This window comes from Mirounga leonina, unplaced genomic scaffold (genome assembly GCF_011800145.1).
Source record: "Mirounga leonina isolate KUSES-001 unplaced genomic scaffold, KU_Mleo_1.0 Mir_418, whole genome shotgun sequence".
NCBI classification, from domain to species: Eukaryota; Metazoa; Chordata; class Mammalia; order Carnivora; family Phocidae; genus Mirounga; species Mirounga leonina.
The window spans coordinates 8,583,452-8,602,104 of record NW_023270739.1 but is presented as its reverse complement, the minus strand read 5'-3'; the positions used below and the strand labels follow the sequence as shown (position 1 = coordinate 8,602,104).

The 18,653-nt window shown below is 44.0% G+C and overlaps 3 protein-coding genes across 15 annotated transcripts in view; 1 reads left to right on the top strand and 2 right to left on the bottom strand.

Annotated features, from left to right (window-relative positions):
- Positions 1-18,653, bottom strand: part of RBFOX2 (RNA binding fox-1 homolog 2) — a 279,550-nt gene that overhangs the window by 236,150 nt on the left and 24,747 nt on the right. The gene's annotated exons all lie outside the window — the stretch shown is intronic.
- Positions 1,425-1,703, top strand: LOC117998743 (60S ribosomal protein L37a-like). The gene has a single exon (XM_034987617.1). It carries the CDS (start codon positions 1,425-1,427, stop codon positions 1,701-1,703), a length of 279 nt encoding a protein of 92 aa, XP_034843508.1.
- LOC117998741 (phosphatidylinositol 5-phosphate 4-kinase type-2 gamma-like) lies at positions 8,776-16,759 on the bottom strand. Its single transcript, XM_034987616.1, is given in 2 exon segments — positions 8,776-11,057; positions 11,059-16,759. Coding segments are annotated over 2 exon segments (1,257 nt in total). The 5' UTR covers positions 11,523-16,759; the 3' UTR covers positions 8,776-10,264.

Here is an 18,653-nt window from a genome sequence, read left to right as displayed (position 1 = left end):
CCCTGCCCACCTCCTCTCTGGTAACCATCAGTTTGTTCTCTACAGTTAAGAATCTGTTTCTTGGTTTGCCTTTCCTCCCTCTCCCCAAATGTTCATCTGTTTTGTTTCTTAAATTCCACATATGAATGAAATCGTATGGTATTCATCTTGCTCTGGTCTTCAATTACTTTCTTAATGATTGTCCTCTTTGGGTTCCCTCCTTATACTTCAACTTACCGCGAACTACAACTATCTCCCTTCCCTTGTGTTTCCCTAAGTCAATGGTTCTGAACCTTGGCTGCGTACTGGAATCATCTGGGGAAGTTTAAAAAAATATGAATTCCTGGGTCCTACTACCAGAGTTCCTGACTTAACTGGCCTAGGTGGGGAATGGCCAAGAAATGAAATTTTTAAAAACTCCCTAGGGGATTCTAATACACAGCTCACTTATGTTGACAGCCTCTGCCCGGATACCCTCAGAAATTCACCGATTGGTCCATTATATACCCTAAAGATAACCTGTTCTGGATTTGCAAAATACTAGACTGAAGGCACATTAGAATCACACCCTTAATTTACATCTGTCATATAATAAACTACTTTAGTAAATATGCCAGTGAAGTTCTATAAATCAGTAATTATAATGAATGGCCAGTATCCCACTAAAAGACTATGGAGGAGAGGGAAAAAGTTACACTGGAGTTTTTGACTCAGAAACACATTTAGTTTACGTGGTTTTTTTTACCAAGGATCCAGAGTCCTTCAAATCCATATGGTCTTTCTGTTATCAAAAACAGCTTTTTGTGGCCAACCCCAAAGAAGCACAAGAACATACCATTTATTTTCATGACTCTGTTCATACCAGTATTTCTGTCTGAAACACCCTTCTCCTGTCTGCATGGAAAACTCCTATTCGTCCTTCAAAGCCCAGTTCAATCTATTGCCCCCTTTAGTTATTCATTCATCAAAAACAGAATCTACTCAGTGTCAGGGATTTTTTCCAGGCAATGGAGATATAACACTTTTTTCCAGGCAATGGAGATATAACACATATCAAATGGAGAATTTGATATGAACAGCAGGATACAAGACCTAGTCACTGGTCTCACAGTGCTTACATTCTACTTAGGAAGCCAGACAGTAAACAAGGAGGCAAATTAAAATAATTCCAAATGGTGGTTAAGTGATATAAAGAAGATAAAGCAATCTAACAGTACAGAGTAATGGTAGATAGTAACTTTCCCCAAAGGCAGACTCATTTGGTATTTCGAGACTGAATCAAGAACAGGGGGGTTTACCGTATTCCTTTTACATTCCCAGCATTCAGTCTTAGTACCTACACAATGAATATTTTGAATGAATAGAAAACATACTGGTAAGAAAAGAACTTGTTTAAAAAAAAAAAACCTGCAACCTCTCTGGGCTCAGACCTAGTTTGCGGCGACATGGCTAAACGCACAAAGAAGGTCGGAATTGTGGGCGAATACGGGACCTGTTATGGTGCTTCCCTCAGGAAAATGGCGAAGAAGATTGAAATAAGCCAGCATGCCAAGTACACCTGCTCCTTCTGTGGCAAAACCAAGATGAAAAGACGAGGGGTGGGGATCTGGCATTGTGACTCCTGCATGAAAACCGTCGCTGGTGGCGCCTGGACCTACACCACCACTTCTGCCATCACAGTAAAGTTGGCCATCAGAAGACTGAAGGAATTGAAAGACCAGTAGAAGCTCCACCATTTAAAACATTGCTAGCCTACAATAAATGAGTTAATTTATGTAACAAAAAAAAAAGGCCTGCAGAAATAATCATCATAATCAATTAAGAGTCAAGAAGCACGAATCCTCACCTAAGTTTTTCCCACTACCTATAAGATTTGGGACCAATCTCTTTCTCTCCTCTGTAAAATAAGTAGACTGGTTTAGAGCAGGACTATACTGCTCACCAGAGGTAAATAAAAAATGAAGTGCACAGGCAGAGGCCGTGTGGTATTGGAGCAAACAGGTTCCTATAGGGAAGAGCCACTGTGCGGATTCGAGAAAGTCCACCCCGGAGGAATGCAGGCCCCCTGTTGCCCTGAAAAGCCAAGAATCTGGATTTCATGTGTGTTCTCCCAGTGTTTAAATATTAAATCCACATGCCTTCAAAATACTGTGTACGCCAAACAAAACCCCATGTGTAAGGGCCAGACCACAGGTCTCCAGTTTGTAGCCTCTAGACTAGACCATTCTAAGCCCTTCTAGTCCTGACAGGGCTCTTCAAGGAGATACCTTCTTAAAAACACTGAAGAGACAACAGGATTAGAGAACAAAAAGTGAAAAGCACAGTCTCTGTCCCCAATGTTCCAATCAGATCACAGAAGACTCTTCATAATTCTTCAGGCAGTAACTTCTTGTTGCCCAGAAAGAATATTGTGTGTCCTGGACAATAAAAAATCAATCCCAACCTCTCCTTTAGATTATACAAGCAGTAAGTCCATTATATTTTTAGTGATCTGGAGTGAACGTTTGTGCTTTTGCCCACGTGTGCTTAATAAATATTCCTCTCCTAGGCAATCAGGAAGGCTTCAACAGAGGCACAACTCATGTGCACGCACACACACACACACACACACCCCACAAAGCAAGGAAATCAATTATGCTGAAGACTGGCAAGATGCCCCAAAGACACAGCAGGAATTTGATATGAACAGCAGGATGAGGAAGAGAATGAATAATTCAGACTCCCTGATTCACTTAACAAAGTTCTGTCAAGCACAAGCTTGTGGGCTGAGCTCCCTCATCTAAAAGGCTACGCTCCCTCACTGAATGGAAAGCTGACATTGCCTGTCCTGAAGGTGGGAGAAAGAAGAAATGACAAACTTGCACCGAGAATAAGTCAAGTTCTTTTCCCGAGAGCCAATTCATCATAAAGGACCAAATCTGACAACAGATGATGTTTTCTTACCATCATTAGCAGAGAAAAAGAACATGCATATTTTATTTATGTCCACCCTTTAAGAAGGCCTCCATTAGACTACAAAGCCAAAGTAAACAAGATAATGGGAAAGGTGAAAGAACAGTATCAGCCAGAATAGCTAAAACTATACAGACATCTTCCCAACCCCTACTGTCCTCCTTCCAAGGTTGAAGCAAGTTACCAACACTATCTTTAAACTAGCAATGATGACTGATTTATCAACTATTCATAAAATGCTTAACCTAAATTCTACATTTTTTTTTTATTTTTACACAGGCAATTCTGAAAACAGATTCAGATCCTGAGAATTAATCAGTCCTTATAAACTCAGTCTGTTGGAAACCAGGGTTTTGTGTGTGTGTGTGTGTGTATGTATGTGTGTATACATATATATATATGTGTGTATATATAATAAAAAAAACAAAAAAAAACAGAGCTGCTACATGAACAGCCTAGGGAAGAAAAAGAAATGTGAACCAACTAACCTGTTTTCTTGTGTCTCTATGATAGGGTTGGTGTTTTATCTTCCGTTTTTGGTTTTCAATGACAAGAGTGAAATATTTGTTATCATTCAACATTTAAATCACTCAAATCTATGGTACTCCCTGATGCAAGTAATTCCTTCAGTTTCACATCTGTGACATGTTACTTGTAAACCACATACCAAGAATGCATTAACTCCTGAGGGTCCTAATACTAAAATTGTGTTGATACAAAAATCAACACAACTGAACACTAAGGCTGTGAAGACAGAGTCTCTATACAATAAATAGATCCCAAGGGGCATCTGGGTGGCTCAGCGAGTTAAGCATCTGCCTTCGGCTCAAGTCGTGATCTCGGGGTCCCGGGATCGAGCCCAGCATCAGGCTTCCTGCTCAGCGAAGAGTCTGCTTCTCCCTCTCCTTCTGCTCCTCCACCCCCTCCCCGCTCCCTGCTCATTCGCACACACTTGGTCTCTCTAATAAATAAATAAAATCTTTTTAAAAAGTAAAAATAGGGGCGCCTGGGTGACTCAGTTGGTTAAGTGTCTGCTTTCAGCTCAAGTCATGATCCCGGGGTCCTGGAATCGAGCCCCACATTGGGCTCCCCGCTCAGCAGAGTCTGCTTCTCCCTCTACTGCTCCCCCTGCTTGGACACACACACTCTCTCTCTCTCTCTCAGTCAAATAAATAAATAAATAAAATCTAAAAAAAATAAAGATCCCAAATATTATACTAGTTGAGTAGCAGAAACAGACTTTATCAAGAATTACTATCACAAAAAGTGCAGTCAAGAGTAAGCTCACACTTTTTTAAAAGATTTTATTCCTTCATTTTGAGAGAGAGAGAGAGAGCATGCACACAGGGGGAGGGGCAGAGGGAGAGAGCATCCCAAGCAGACTCCATGCTGAGTGCAGAGCCCAACACGGGGGCCTGATTCCACGACAAGATCATGACTGGAGAGGAAACCAAGAGTTGGACACTCAACTGATTGAGCCACCAAGGTGCCCCAAGAGTAAGCTCACACTTTTTTTTTTTTTTTAAGATTTTATTTATTTATTTGACAGAGACAGAGACAGTGAGAGCAGGAACACAAGCAGGAGTGGGAGAGGGAGAAGCAGGCTTCCCGCGGAGCAGGGAGCCCGATGTGGGACTCGATCCCAGGACTCGGGGATCATGACCTGAGCCGAAGGCAGCCGCTTAACGACTGAGCCACCCAGGCGCCCCTAAGCTCACACTTCTAAAAATCATTTTAAAAATTAGGCTGATTCCTCAAAGTTATCAAAAGCAACAAACAACTTCTCCAAAATTCCAATGGCTGAACAGGAGGTGTTTCAGCCCTAAAAGCAAAGAAGAAATAGCATTTTAAAAAGTAATTGAGGGGCGCCTGGTGGCTCAGTCTGTTAAGATCTGCCTTAGGCTAACATCATAATCCCAGCACCCGCCAATCGGGCTCCCTGCTCAGTGGGGAGCCTGCTTCTCCCTCTCCCTCTGCCACTCCCCTGCTTGTGCTCTCTGTCAAATAAATAAATAAAATCTTTAAAAATAAATAAACAAATAACAGCCTGCTCCTTCTGGTGACCATAACCAAATTTTCCTACCTGCTTCAGGTCAGCCCCTAAGGAATTAATCTATCACCCCATCATGAAGAGCCATGTGATCTAAAAGCAGTGGTTCCACCCAGAGACCCCCATGGACGAGACAGTGATTGTACCAGATGGAGACTGTTTGCCCACATTCTATGTTACCGATCATAATTCAAGAGTTCACAAGTCAAGCTTCTAAGGGTCACAGACAGAAAAGGACCTCTAATTTCCAAACGCTTAATGACAGGCACTTCTAGAAATTAGATAATATAAAGTCTTACCTGCTATTTCTTTTGTCAAAGAGCAAATAAGACTGCTGTTGATCAACTTTCAACAAGGTAGAAATGGAGGACAATCCTCCCAGAATAAGAATAAAATTTATTTGTTGAGTTTGGAGCAATGAGGATTATTTTTCTTTTTCAAATCTCCCCAAATGATGTTAATGGGCAGCCAAAACTGAGAAACATGGGTCTACCTAAGTTCTGAAACAAGCTAGCTAGGGTGGCTTAACTAGTGAGATAAGGGTAATATATTCAAAGGAGGTTTTGGCCTTTGCATTATGACTTTGAAATGATTATCTCTAGCAAAAGAACCAAACGCCACTCAGTGATCATTCACCCTGAAAATCTGGGACATGTATCCTACACAGATAAGGTTCTTTCAGTTCTAAAATCCTATAATCTCTCCAACCATTAACCATCTAATAAGTATTGGGCCTACTATATACCAGGTACTGTGCTAGAGGATAGGAATTTAAAAAGAAAATGATCAAAGCTTAGTCCCTACCCTCAAGGAACTTACAGTTTGGTAGGAATTCAAAGTAAAGAGGCACTTGCATACTGTGAGGTAAATGCTAGAAAGGGAAAAGTGCAAGGAGCTATGCTAGCAGTCAGGTGAGTTCTTAACCCCACCTGAGATATTCAGCAAAAGGTTTCCAAAGAAAACTGACCTGTAAACCAAGATCTCAAAGATGAAGGTTAGTGTGTAAAAGGTGGAAAGAGAAGTATTACAGAAGTAACTTCCAGTAGAGGTGCATGCTCTGTGCACGAGTGGGTCAAGTGTTTGGGAGATGAGGTAGGAGCTGGGTCACCAAAGCTGCCTGATGGGACTAAAGGGCATTGATATGATCAGAGCTGTTTCAGATGGATCACTTCTAAGAAAGGTCACTGAGATGCAGTGGCACAGGAAGGGAAGGACAAAACTGAAGGCAGAAAGACCCCTGGGTAAGCGGGGGCACTGGTCACTGAGCTACACAAGAGCAGAGTTTTGCCAAAAGGGCAGATGAGGAGAGGTCAACTGTAGACATGCTGGCTTTGCAGTAACTACAGCGCACCCAAGTGCAGATGCACACGAAGCAGCTGGAAACAGACATCTGAAGTGCAGGGAGGAGATCTAGGCTACAGATAACAATCTGAAAGTTCTCAGCATATAGATGATAAAGCCTTCGCTGCAGATGAGCCTGCCTCTGAAGAACACGTATAACAGAGGAAAAGGCTTAGAGCGGAATCCTGAATAATAGCAACTTCTAAGTGGGGGCTGAGGAAGGAACTAGGAAAAGGTCCTGGGGGAGGGGGGGAATGTTAAAAGGATAGTGCCAGAGAGGCATTTCAAGGACAGGGAAAACAGAAAGGATAGTCACTGGACTTAGCCAAAGGGGTTATTGGTAACCTTGAGGGAATGGAGTTCAAATGTTGTAGCTGAGGAAGAAACTAGACTGCAATGGGTTCAAAGTGTATAGACAATTATTTCAAGAAGTTGGTTTGTAGTTTATAGAAGGGAGAAGAGTAAAAAGCAGCTAGAGGGTAGAGGAGACTAAAGGACTGAATATGCTAGACTTTATTTAAGTTTAATGAGATAGGCATGTATAATGTTGATAAGAAAAAATACACAAAGGTAGATTTAGGGGCACCCAGCTGGCTCAGTTGGTAAAGCATGTGACTCTTGATCTCCGGGTTGTGAGTTCCTGCCCCACAATGGGTGTAGAGATTACTCAAAAATAAAATCTTCAAAAAAAAAAAGAAAGAAAAAAGAATTAAAAATCTAGGAAAGAGATCCAAGCAGGATTCACCATAGAATGGAAGAATACATTTTTCACTGTCACAGACACAGTTTATGGGGCTGATAGCAGGAAGTTAAGACTTCCAATTTGATAGCTTCTATTCCATCTATAAATTAAGAGGCCAAAATTCTTACTTAAGTGAAGGGAAAGTGAATGTAGGACAATGACAAACATTTGAAACAGCTTTGGTGGCAAATCCCCAAGAGGGGTCACTCAAAAACAGAGAGACTGCCAGGCCGGAGTCAAGGGTCCAGGAAACGTTGGAAGCCATGAAGGCAGACAGCTGTGTCCATCTAGGCCTGTGGTTTTGCTAGGTAAGTAAAACAAAACAAAAATAAAGAGAGAATACTGGCCAAAGAGCGGTTAAGCAAAAGAACTGTGAAATCTAAACAAGGGAGGGAGGGAGCAAGACAGGAGGTTCACAGGAAGGGAGAGAGTGCAGAGTGGGCTGGTACAGTGGACTTCTCCATGACACTGAAGAAAAGATGCAGGGGGAGTCACTGAACAAGAGCACTGGAAGAGCATTAAAGAGAAGATGTAATGCCCTGTCTTTCAATTTCCAGAAATGAAGCAGTTCCAGATGGACAAGACGGAGGGTGTATCCTTCGAACAGGCCATGCAAGTACCTTGCAATTCCAGTCAGGGAAGCTCACTTGCGAAGAACAAAGAATGGAGAGGTCAGGGCCTACTGAGGTGCTGGATCAATCATCCGCACAACCGCTGGGGTCTCCTCCCATCTCTAATGACAATAAAGGTAGAAAGAAAGCCCACGAACCAGTGCCAATGTTAGGTGGTTTGGGGTTGGGTTTTTTTTGTTGTTTTTATTGTTTTTTAACAAGGGAGAGAAGCAAGGTAATCAATAAATGACAACACTAAGGGAAGAGGTTAGATGAGCCAGATTGCAAGAGCTTTTAAGGAGCAGGGAATTTCGCCCGAGGGTAAAAGATTAGATAGGAATACTGGAGAGGAGAGGGAGGACAGGATACCAACCTCCCTAAAGTAGCAGAACAAAAACCACCCGGTAGGAGGGGGATGTGATATCCTCAGAAAGAAACCGAATTTAGTTAAGAGGAAGGGGTAGAAATAACTCAGTGAAAAGGCTGAGGATGAGGAAGACTGTTTACTACGCAACAGGAAAAATGGGACAGTCTGTGAGGGGAGGGGCCACTGGAAGGTCAGGTCAGGAGGGAGAACACACAGTCGGGCCTGAGATCACAGGAGTATACAGATGGCCATCCTGGATGCTGACCAAGCAGTGCAGAGTTGAAAGAAATGATTGGTTTGGCTGCTGCGAGGTCTCTTTAAAAAGAAAAAAAGAAAAGAAAAGAAAAAAGAAAAGGAGAGAGTCCCAACAGTTTCTTAATGGAAAACTGGCAGGGTAAAGAAGGACTTGGGCCTTTTTTTTTTTTAAATACACAAGATCTTTTTTATTAATTAATAAAACAAAAAAGATGAAAAACAGAAGCAACAAAATGAAGACCATACTGCTCATGATACATCAGCCACATGGTCAGAAAACCAATTTCTGAAGAGTGACAGCTGCTGGTGTCATGGAGTTTTATTGCATTCAACAGGGGAAAGGTAGACGGCTGGAATGAAAAAGATCAGCGGGCCCCTGATGGTAAGATATTATAGGGGCTCTAATCTTTAACTGTGGATTCCTCTTGTTACTTCCTTTGGAGAAGATGGAGGGGAGAGAGGAATTCTCCTTTATGACTGTATGACTTCTTGTGAGACAAATCAGTCCAGCTATATACAGTGCAAAGAATCCTTGCATCCCCACAGGCCAGTTGCTAGTGCCCATCTTTATGTTAAAAAAAAGTGTGGAAGCCATAAAGGGGATCGAGTGGAGAGTAGCAAGAATGGTTGCCTTAGCCCCAAAGGCATCAGGGGATGGGGAGGACACTATCTGGGTCATCAGAGTCCTCTACATTCTGAGACTATCACATGTCATTTCAACTCTTTGGAGGGGGCTGGGTGATTTGAGTCCTGGCTCTGACTCCTCTCTGGGGGTGGAGAGTGAAGATGACAAAGAAGTCCATCTGTCCCTTGGGAGACACAGTAGCAGTATGAGACAGAAAAGAACAGAATAACAAATCCAACTGGAGAAAGGATTTGAGAAGGGACTGAGAAGGAAGTATGCCAGGTGCACACCTCCGAAGAGTAGAGCAGGTTCCCATACTTGAGTCCTTCATCCTCTTGAAGTGACCAGGATTGACCCAGGCAGAGATATTCCCTTCTGGTGGGAATAAAACCTCAGGGATGGCTAGACATGAAGAGAGGAAATTTAGCACTGGGAATGAACCTTTTACCCTGGCCCATCATTCCAGCCTCCAAAACTGCCCACACCCCCCACTGAAGGGTTCCAGCCCCAGGAGGGGTGTGAGGTCCTGGTGAAGAGCAGTAGCAGTCCAATGTCTTCACTCAGGCTTGAACACTTTGGCCATCTCTGGGCTCTTGTACCCAGAAGTACAGGGGTGGGGGTTGGAAGTAGGATGAGGGAAGAGACTGGAGAGGAGTCAATTCTTGACAGACACCTTTCCCAATTCCCTGCATAATTTCAAGTGTCCTCGTGGGTCCCACCTCTATGAGGTGCCAGCCGGCTCGCCACTCCCCACCCCATTAGTGTGTAAGATGGGCCATATCCCATCACATGTGCATGTCAGCACCCACAACTGTAGTATCTTGAAAGGCCTCCATCCCAGGGCCTACTGGGAAGGAAACATGCCACAGTGAGTTCTATAAAGTTATCAGCAAAATTCAGACACTCTTAGTTCATCCCACACAGCAAAGTGCATCCAGAGTAGTTGCTTGAGCCAGGTCCATCTGTCCAGTCAGGTCCTGAAGTTGGCAAGTAACCCCCTTCCCCCATCTCCTCCTATGATCTAGAAACAACAGGACATTTACAAAGATCAAGGCACTTGGGAGTGAGTCAACAGTAACACTCTAATGAAGCAAGCAGAATGGTTGCAGGGGAGGGAGAAAAGGAAGAAAACTGGACAGGGGGAGATAGGAGAGTGTATTTCTGAGGGTCAGGAAGAGCCTACTCAACAAGATGGAGTTATCTGGATACAAGGAGCCTGCAGCTGGAATTTAACAAAGGAGGAAAAGAAGAAGTAGTGATCAGCATATCCACAATCCCAAGCTTCTCAGAACCCTGCCACCTTGAAGATAAAGCAGCAGGCAGCATGGAGTCAGGCAGTCTCTTAGGCAAAGATGTTGGTAATAAAATCCAGGAATCGCTTAGCATACTGCTCAGGATGGACAGTAGAGATCTCTGCCCCAGCCCCATGCTTGACAGTTTTGGCTGCATGAGCTGCTTTCTTCTTGGCATCATACTGTGTGAGGATGTCGATGAGACCCATGAAATACACCTCCTTCTGGGGGGCCCCCTCAGCACTCCGGATGGCGTAGACATCAATGAAGGACTCAAACTCTCCAGGGCCCAGGGGCCGATGAGAATGGATGTAGCCGCCGATACCCTCAGGGGAGGTGCCATAGGAGCCCACCAGAGCGGGTGGTCCTGTCAGGCCACAGTCCCCATCCCCCTCTGACTCCTCCTCCCACACAGGCCCCTCCTCCTCTGGGTCAGAGCCCCGAATGATGTCGTGGATGCCCAGCAGAAGGCTGTAGTCCACGATCTGCAGCTGCACTAGGAACTCCACATCTCTCTTTAGCTTCTCTAGGAATACTTTCTTCTCCTCTTCACCAATATAAACCTTCTGGTTCTTGTTGAGAAAATCCATATCCTTAAGGGTGGGTAATTCTTTAACCTTTTCCTTATCGCTGGCTTCTCGGGATACAAGGGAGCCCTTGAGGTCATACTTCCTGTGCACAGGAAGACGGTGGCTAAACATGTTACGCATCACAAGCATGTAGCTGTCTTCATTGTCCACGCTGACCTGGTACATCCCCAGGAACTGGGGCAGCAGTGTGTTCCCATGGCACTTCACAATATACTGGTGGTAGCTGGAGAGGTTGCTGTGCATGTCAGCACATGGATACTTCTTTGATGACCAGAGTTCGATCGTGGGAGATAAGGAAGCGACCGTCGCTGCCTTCACTTTCACTCGGGGGACTTCGGGTGAGGGATACCAGCTAATCTTGGTCATCAATGCCAAATTGATCACGGAGGTTCCTGAAGACCTGGGGGCAATATTCCTTGAACTTGAAATGACTAGGCAGATTTTCCCTGTGGAAAAGGTGATTGTTGACCTTGATCTTGGAGCTAGCCTTAAAGTCGTCTGGCAGCAGCATCACGGGGGGAGGCACCAGGCTGAGCTCATTGATTGAGTGGGCTACACCCCACAGGAACACGCCCACCAGCGGGTCAGCCGCCCGGAACACCTTCACCTTCTGCTGCACGAAATGCTTCTTCTTGGTTTTGGAGGCGAAGCCGAAACCCGGGCCCAGGGCCGCTGTCGCCGCCGGTATGGTGGCCGGCGGGACAGAGGAGGACGCCATAATCTCCCTCTCCCGTGCACCCGACAGAGTAGAAGCCGGAGCCCGCGGCGAAGCAGGCTTCCGACTCCGGAAGCAGTGCTCACCTCGAACTTGGGCCTTTTGATAGGAGTCAGCATCAGCCGGGTTTAAGAGAGCTTTCCGGAGGGGTCAGGGTCTTAACTGCAGGCCAAAACAAGACTACTGGAATCCCACATGCTCTACCATACATAAAACAATGGCAGCCTCTGGTCTCTGGAGAGAGGGGGCGTCCTCAGGCTCTGCAAGGAAAAAGCCATGGCCTAGAATACCTATATTGCCACAGCAGACAAGAACACTGAGCAGAGTCAGTTATGATCTGGACCCATTCAAGCTGACCAGAACACGCGCCAGAGTCAGGCTTCTGGTACGGTATCAGGGACTGAGCAACCAATACATAACATCAAATAAAGAATGAGAGGCTTAAGATTCAGGAATTTTGATGTCTCTAACAAAAAGCATTACTAAGCTAAACAATCACACTGCTGCAAGTCTAACATATGTAACTGCTCCAGTGCTAAGTGCCTTACTTGCAATATCTCATTAGTTTTCACAACTCTATGAGGCAAAAACTATTATTAACATTTTACAGATGAAGGAACTTAGCCTCAGAGAAATTAAGAAACTTGTCCAAGGTTATAAATGTATTAAAGCAGCAGAGCCAGTAGGACTCTAAGCCCCAAACTCTTCATCACGGTGCTCTATACCTCTCCCGGCACCATGGGCTCTGCCAACCTCTCTAAGCACACATCCTCTTGAATATACAACTCAGAACAGCTGTTATTAGGGAAAACACAAAAGAAATAAAAGGCATGGTCCTCAAGAAAACCAAGTCTGCTTAGAGGGACGAGATACACACACACACACACACACACACACACTCTCTCTCTCTCTCTCTCTCTAAAGCTCTTCTCACGGAGACCAGACAAAAACTGACCCTCACTTATTATGTCCACTAGGTCCCGTGTCCTGTAGGTCTTGCCTCCCGTGTCAATCTCAACTTCAGAAGTTTGAGACTAAGCCAAAACGAAAACAGCTAGAGGGAGGGGAGGCATACATGAGCCCACCTTTAGGCACTCAGCAGCGGTTTATTTGCACGCTCCTATCTAACAGGACCTTAGTTCCCACGCTACAGCTTAAGCTCCCTGAGCGCACCATTTATGTCTCTACCCCACCTTCACTCAGCCTCACATACAAGTGGAACTCACCTCCATTTCCCTTGTATTAGAAAATACAGTGATACTCTGGCTTTCCTTTCAAACCTCTCTGAGGTAGAATGAGATACAAAATAGTTCTTAAGTGCTCTGAATCTTAATTAAGAGAAATATGATATACAAGTAATAGTAACACATTTACCATGGAATATCTAAACAGCCTTATTCCACTACTAAAAATCAACTGAGGCACAGACATGCCACACATAAACATAGGCATACACAAGTGTTTAAAGCTTAAGCAAAGCTGAATTCAACCTTGCCTCCCCCCTTCCACCAAAATATGAACCAAAATAAAAGACAATTTTGATTATAAGTCAGAGCTGGCATCCTCAAAATGAATAAACCTGTTCCAGGTAACACCGCTGAAGTAGCAGGTGCAGGTAAAATGGACTTCAGCCACTGAACTCTAACCATTTCTAGAGGCAGTCAGTGAAATACAGGCACACTAACGGGAAAACAGGAAAAATAGGGAGGCATAGCAATTTCCAAATACATCCACAAATTTCTTTATACTATTCCCTTCAAGAAGTGGAGCCTAAAAAAAAAAAATAAGTGGAGCCTAATTCTCCTCCCCTTAAGAAGAATAACAAATAAAATAAAGCAGAAATGACAGTGTATATCCAGGGACTCAATCGTTGAAAGCACTTGCAACTTCTCCTTCACCTGCTCTCTTCCTTACTCGATCTCTCACTTGATCACTCACTCTAAGGGAAGTCAACATAAGGTAAGGAAGACACTCAAGGAGCCTAAGGAGAAGTCCTTAGGTCTCCTACCAACAGCCAGCGAGGAACCGACAACATGCCAATAGCCGTGAAATGAACCATCTTGGAATCCTCCAGTCCCAGTTCAGCGCAACAGTTTCATTGGAACTTCATGAGGGATTCTGAGCCAGAACCACAGGGCTAAGCTGCTATCGGATTTATGACCCACAGAAGCCGTGAGATAATAAATGTCTGCTGTTTTAAGTCCATAAGTGTAGGGGTCATTTGTCGCATGGCAAAAGAGAACTACTACTGACAGCATGTTGATGTACACTGGGTCCTGAGTCCCGAACTATCACTTGGGTTCTGGAAACAGAAACTCCCAGAGAGGAGCACACCGGGAGTTCAGTAACCTCCTCTTCTGTTTGTAGCAGTGATGGCTAACAGAACTATAATGAGAGCAAGAAATATGGGCCATTTATGTAATTTAAAATTTCCCAGTAACAACATTAAAAAAAAAACAGGTAAGATAAATTTTAATGTACTTTATGGAATCTAACATATCCAAAATATTAGCATTTCCACATGTCAATATTTCAACATTCGTCAATATTTTTAAAATTTTCAATGGAATTTTTTTTCACCGAGTCTTTAAAATCCAGTGTGTATTCTACACTCACAGTGCATCTCAATTTGGACTAGCCATATTTGAGCCCACGACAGTCATGGGCGGCTAGTGGCTACCATATTAAAGCAGGTCTAGAGAATTTTTTTCTGCAGCTTGTTACCCTTTTAGAAATAAGTCTAGAGCTCAAAGAGGTAAAAGCAAAAATTGTCTTTAAATACCTAAGGAATTTTTTTAAATTTTCCATACTGAGATACATCATTTGTATAGGTTCCCAAGCTGGGAAGGAGTGGCCTTCGTGGAAGGAAAGAGGGAGGCCAAGGGCAGTGCTTGCTGTTAGGAACAGGAGGGACCACTTTGAAAACATCAACATCAATAATCAGAGGGAGTACAGAGAACATCACCTGCGCTTTTAACCGACACTTCCTTCAGTGTCCGCTCATCTACCCATTTCACACACAGCCCTACAGCCATCTGAAAAGGAAAGCCACAGTTTGTTCTGAAGCAGGTCTGGAAGGAAAGGGGTTAAAAAAAAAAAAAGGCAAAGTAAAGGAACATTTGGCTTTCTCAAAAACACTTCTCCAGCTAACACATTTGCCTCCCCTCCCCCAGCGATGCTATCTGCTAAGATCACTGCTGTGAAGGGGGACAAATCAAAACCAGAGCCCTCAGCAGACCGTAATCTCCACAAGAAAATCTACTCCAGTGCAACCAGAGCCGCCCTTTTCTCCTCCTGCTCCTACTTCTTGAGAAGCTAGATTCAGACCGCTATGGAAAAAAGCCAGTTGTGTGAGTCACTGCAGCCATCCCAAGGGGCCTGGGCAAAATCCAGAGGACAGCTGAAAACAGCTGTTGTGAGGTCAACTGCAACTGGGGGGGAAGGAGGAAAAAGAGGATGAATTCATAGTTTATTACACATGATCCCATTCTGGCCTCAGAAAAGCTGGTTTTTATTTTCTCAAACAAAAAGTTGCTTCTCCCTTCTTACTTAAAATTCTTCTCCTAATGAAGGAAGCAACAACGGATTTACCAGTTATCACCCCCTCAGACGATCACCCAGTGTCTCCCACAGTGGGGGGTAAACAGGAACCCACCAGGTAAGGTAAAAACTATTAAGGAGCCGCAGTAAAGGCAGACACCTTTAACTTGAATAAAACTCTTAAAAAAAAAATCACCAGGAAATATGAGCCTGCCAAAATTTAGCAGAGAAAGAGCCTCAGGGAAAGAGAAGTTCCACTCTCATTCCTTGCACGCTAATGATGTTACAAGCACTGTTGATGAAGGAAAAAGGAAGACATGCCGGAGAGTGTTTGCACAACTAGGAGGTAACTAGCCTCTAGACTTCTAACCCACTTTCCTACTCGCCAAAAGAATGTCAATCTTCACACATCAGCCCTTGAGGTCCTGAAGAAAAGGTGGCTGACATCTGGTCCAGATACTGTATTAAACAATGTAACAACAGGTACCTTTCCTACACAAGAACGCCCCCAGAGTCTGATAAGTAAGGGAAGAATGGGGATTTCCTCGCATCTGACACAAACTAGTATTACTGGGCTCCAGTAATACAAGACATAGGGAACTGGTAAGCATGCTTCCTCTCCACCTGGTCTCAGTGCCCAGACAGGCACCCTTCAAAACCCCTGTGCCTATAGTTCCAGTGATTTCTACCCACACACACTCCACGGTGCTCAGTTGTGGATTCTACAGTCAGTCATTTTAGACATTCACATGGTAGAAGCAGTCCCTATTCCTCAAATTCACCAGGCAAACTACCTATGAGAATAGCAGAATTGCTGCCTTCAGAAGAGGTCTAGGGAGATTTTTAAAAGCCAGTGAAAAATCCCTTCAATTCTCCCAGTTGCCCACCTGCCATCAAGTGACACTGTTCCTCAAGTAAGATACAAAGATTCAAAATCTCTTTATTACCCTCCCTTCTCCAAAGTGCTGTTTTTTACTACAGAACTTTAGTTATTTCTTCCACAAATGTTTAACTATTTACTATATTACATCATATATAGGACCTCTTGCAATGAACTTCCAAAGCCAGCCACTGGAGATCCTGCCAAGAGCAGAAGGAACTGAGATGGGGAGGGAGTGTAGAGGAAAGTCTGAGTCAGCTTCCAGGGCCAGAGGAAAGTTTCCCTTGGCCTCCCAGGTATAAGATTACAATAATGAATGACAACTTGTAAAAGTCTTAAAAACTTTTTCAGTTGCCAGAGCTTACATTCTGGATCCCTTTTATTTTTTCTCCTTTATGTCTCACCTTTCCAAGCATCCAGCAAACTTAGAAAAACAATTGTGGTACAATTCTATCCTAAATACAGTCTTTCGCACCAACAAATCAGCAAGGTTTAGGACCCTTCACCATATTTTACATCATCAACTTAAACTGTTATTTAACTTTCCTGAGTTTATACACCATCTACCCAACTAAATCAAAAGCCTTTACAGAACATCCCCTGGATCTTACTCTTCCTATCTACACTACCTCACACTGAGCAGAATCTCAAACAACACCTCTTGGTTAGCTTTTATTTTATATCAAAGAATGCAGGGATGAGACGGAGAGACTGGATCTAAAACGTGCAAAATGAGGAAGCAATGAGGGACGCCTGGGTGGCTCAGTTGGTTAAGCGTCTGCCTTTGGCTCAGGTCATGATCCCAGGGTCCTGGGACTGAGTCCCGCCATTGGGCTCCTTGCTCAGCGGGGAGCCTGCTTTTCCCTCTCCCCGCTGCTTCCCCTGCTTGTGCATGTCCTCTCTCTGACAAATAAAATCTTTAAAAAAAAAAAAAAATGAGGAAGCAAGGAAGGTGGGTCTTTCCAAAAGAAGCCACCCTCCAGAAGTGGAGAAGAAAGTTTTTTTATCAAGTCTTAGGACAAGATGACATCTGAGGCCCCTGCATCTCCTCACAACAGCCAATCTCTGAGTAACACAGCTCAGCAGCCAAAGCCGCTTACACTTTCATCCCCTTCTCCTCCAGAAAGTACTTCTGATAACCGCAATAACTTCCTTTCCAATGAGCCCACAGTGGCAGCCACTGCTGTAATAACCAGCAAGGATTTTAGTAAGTCTAGTCATCTGTTTTGAAGGGCAACCTGAGGAAGCCAACAGACAAGCATGTCCCATGCCCACTTGGGGAGCGGGGGGGGGGGGGGGGGCCCGTGAGGTTGAAAAGGTAACAAGGAAGTTGTGAGAGGAAATTACCACCAGCTGTAAGGTCAGAGTGTATTCACCTTAATATGTTCATGGTAGTAACCATACAATTTTCTTCAGGGCTTTTTCTTCCCAACTGAGGCAACAAGAAAAAAGAATCATAATTAGGGTCCAAGGGCAAAGTACAAATTGATTTTTAAAAAATAAGTAATGGAGGAACACCTGAGTGGCTCAGTCGGTAGAGCGGCTGACTCTTGATTTCTGCTCAGGTCACGATCTCAGGGCCACGAGACTGATTGAGCCCTGCGTCGGGCTCTGCACTGGGCGTGGAACCTGCCTGAGATTCTCTCTTTCCCTCTCCCTCTGCCCCTCCCCCTCTAAAAAAATAATAAGTAATAATTGAACCTTAGACTTCAGAGGGTCTGATCACGTGAGAATTTTAGTTAACTACACATTGCTGGGCATGTACTATCATCCATGCCTAGGAGACAGGGAAACTATGAGGGAAGCAGTGGAGTAGCTCAGCCCAAGTCCTCATGGAAGACAGGTGTCCACAGGCAGAAGCTAGGCTCCTTAAAGGCATTAATTTGTGGGGAGAACTTGTCTTAGACATAAAATACAAAACACAGGGCGCCTGGGTGGCTCAGTTGGTTAAGCGACTGCCTTCAGCTCAGGTCATGATCCTGGAGTCCTGGGATCGAGTCCCGCATCGGGCTCCTTGCTCAGCAAGGAGTCTGCTTCTCCCTCTGACCCTCCCCACCTCATGCTTTCTCTCTCTCTCAAATAAATAAATAAAATCTTTAAAAAAAAAAAAATACAAAACACATAGGAACGCATTATTAACTTTATAAGATTTAATATCTAAAAGCAGGAAATGCAGAAGTCAGAGTTCTTATAAGAATGCTAAAACCCGTACATGATATTTAAACACAGAATTTTAGACCTGGAAAGGGACTGATTGCTAGACAATAAACAATATTATAATAATAATTCCAACACACACTTGTGTCCAAGGAGTCAAGCACCTGGCTTTAAGTATTATGTATGTGCAGCATGAGGAAGACCGAAGCTTTAACTTTTGAACTTTAGGATTTGTGCTAATTCACAACTTTTTATTACACTTACCTTTATTCTAAGGAAGGAAGGAAAACGGAGGGATGGAGGGAAGGAGGAAAAGAGGGAGAGGGAATGAACAAAGGCACCCAAAATGTGTTTTACCTTCTATGATACAAAAAATGCATCCCACTTGGGGTCTCAGTAGCTACCTTCCTTGTGTCTGTTTTCCTTTGTTTTTCCTCGATCTTCTCTAGGGCTGTTTTGGGCCTTTTGCCTGTCTTCCTTCTGTGTCTGCCTGCCGACCTCTTTACCTCCTTCCCTATCCCTGCCCCCAACTTCACATCTCCACACAACACAAAAGT

Bases quoted from the DNA above. Each gene is read 5' to 3' on its own strand.
- LOC117998743 (XM_034987617.1), top strand. From the start codon at position 1,425: ATGGCTAAACGCACAAAGAAGGTCGGAATTGTGGGCGAATACGGGACC.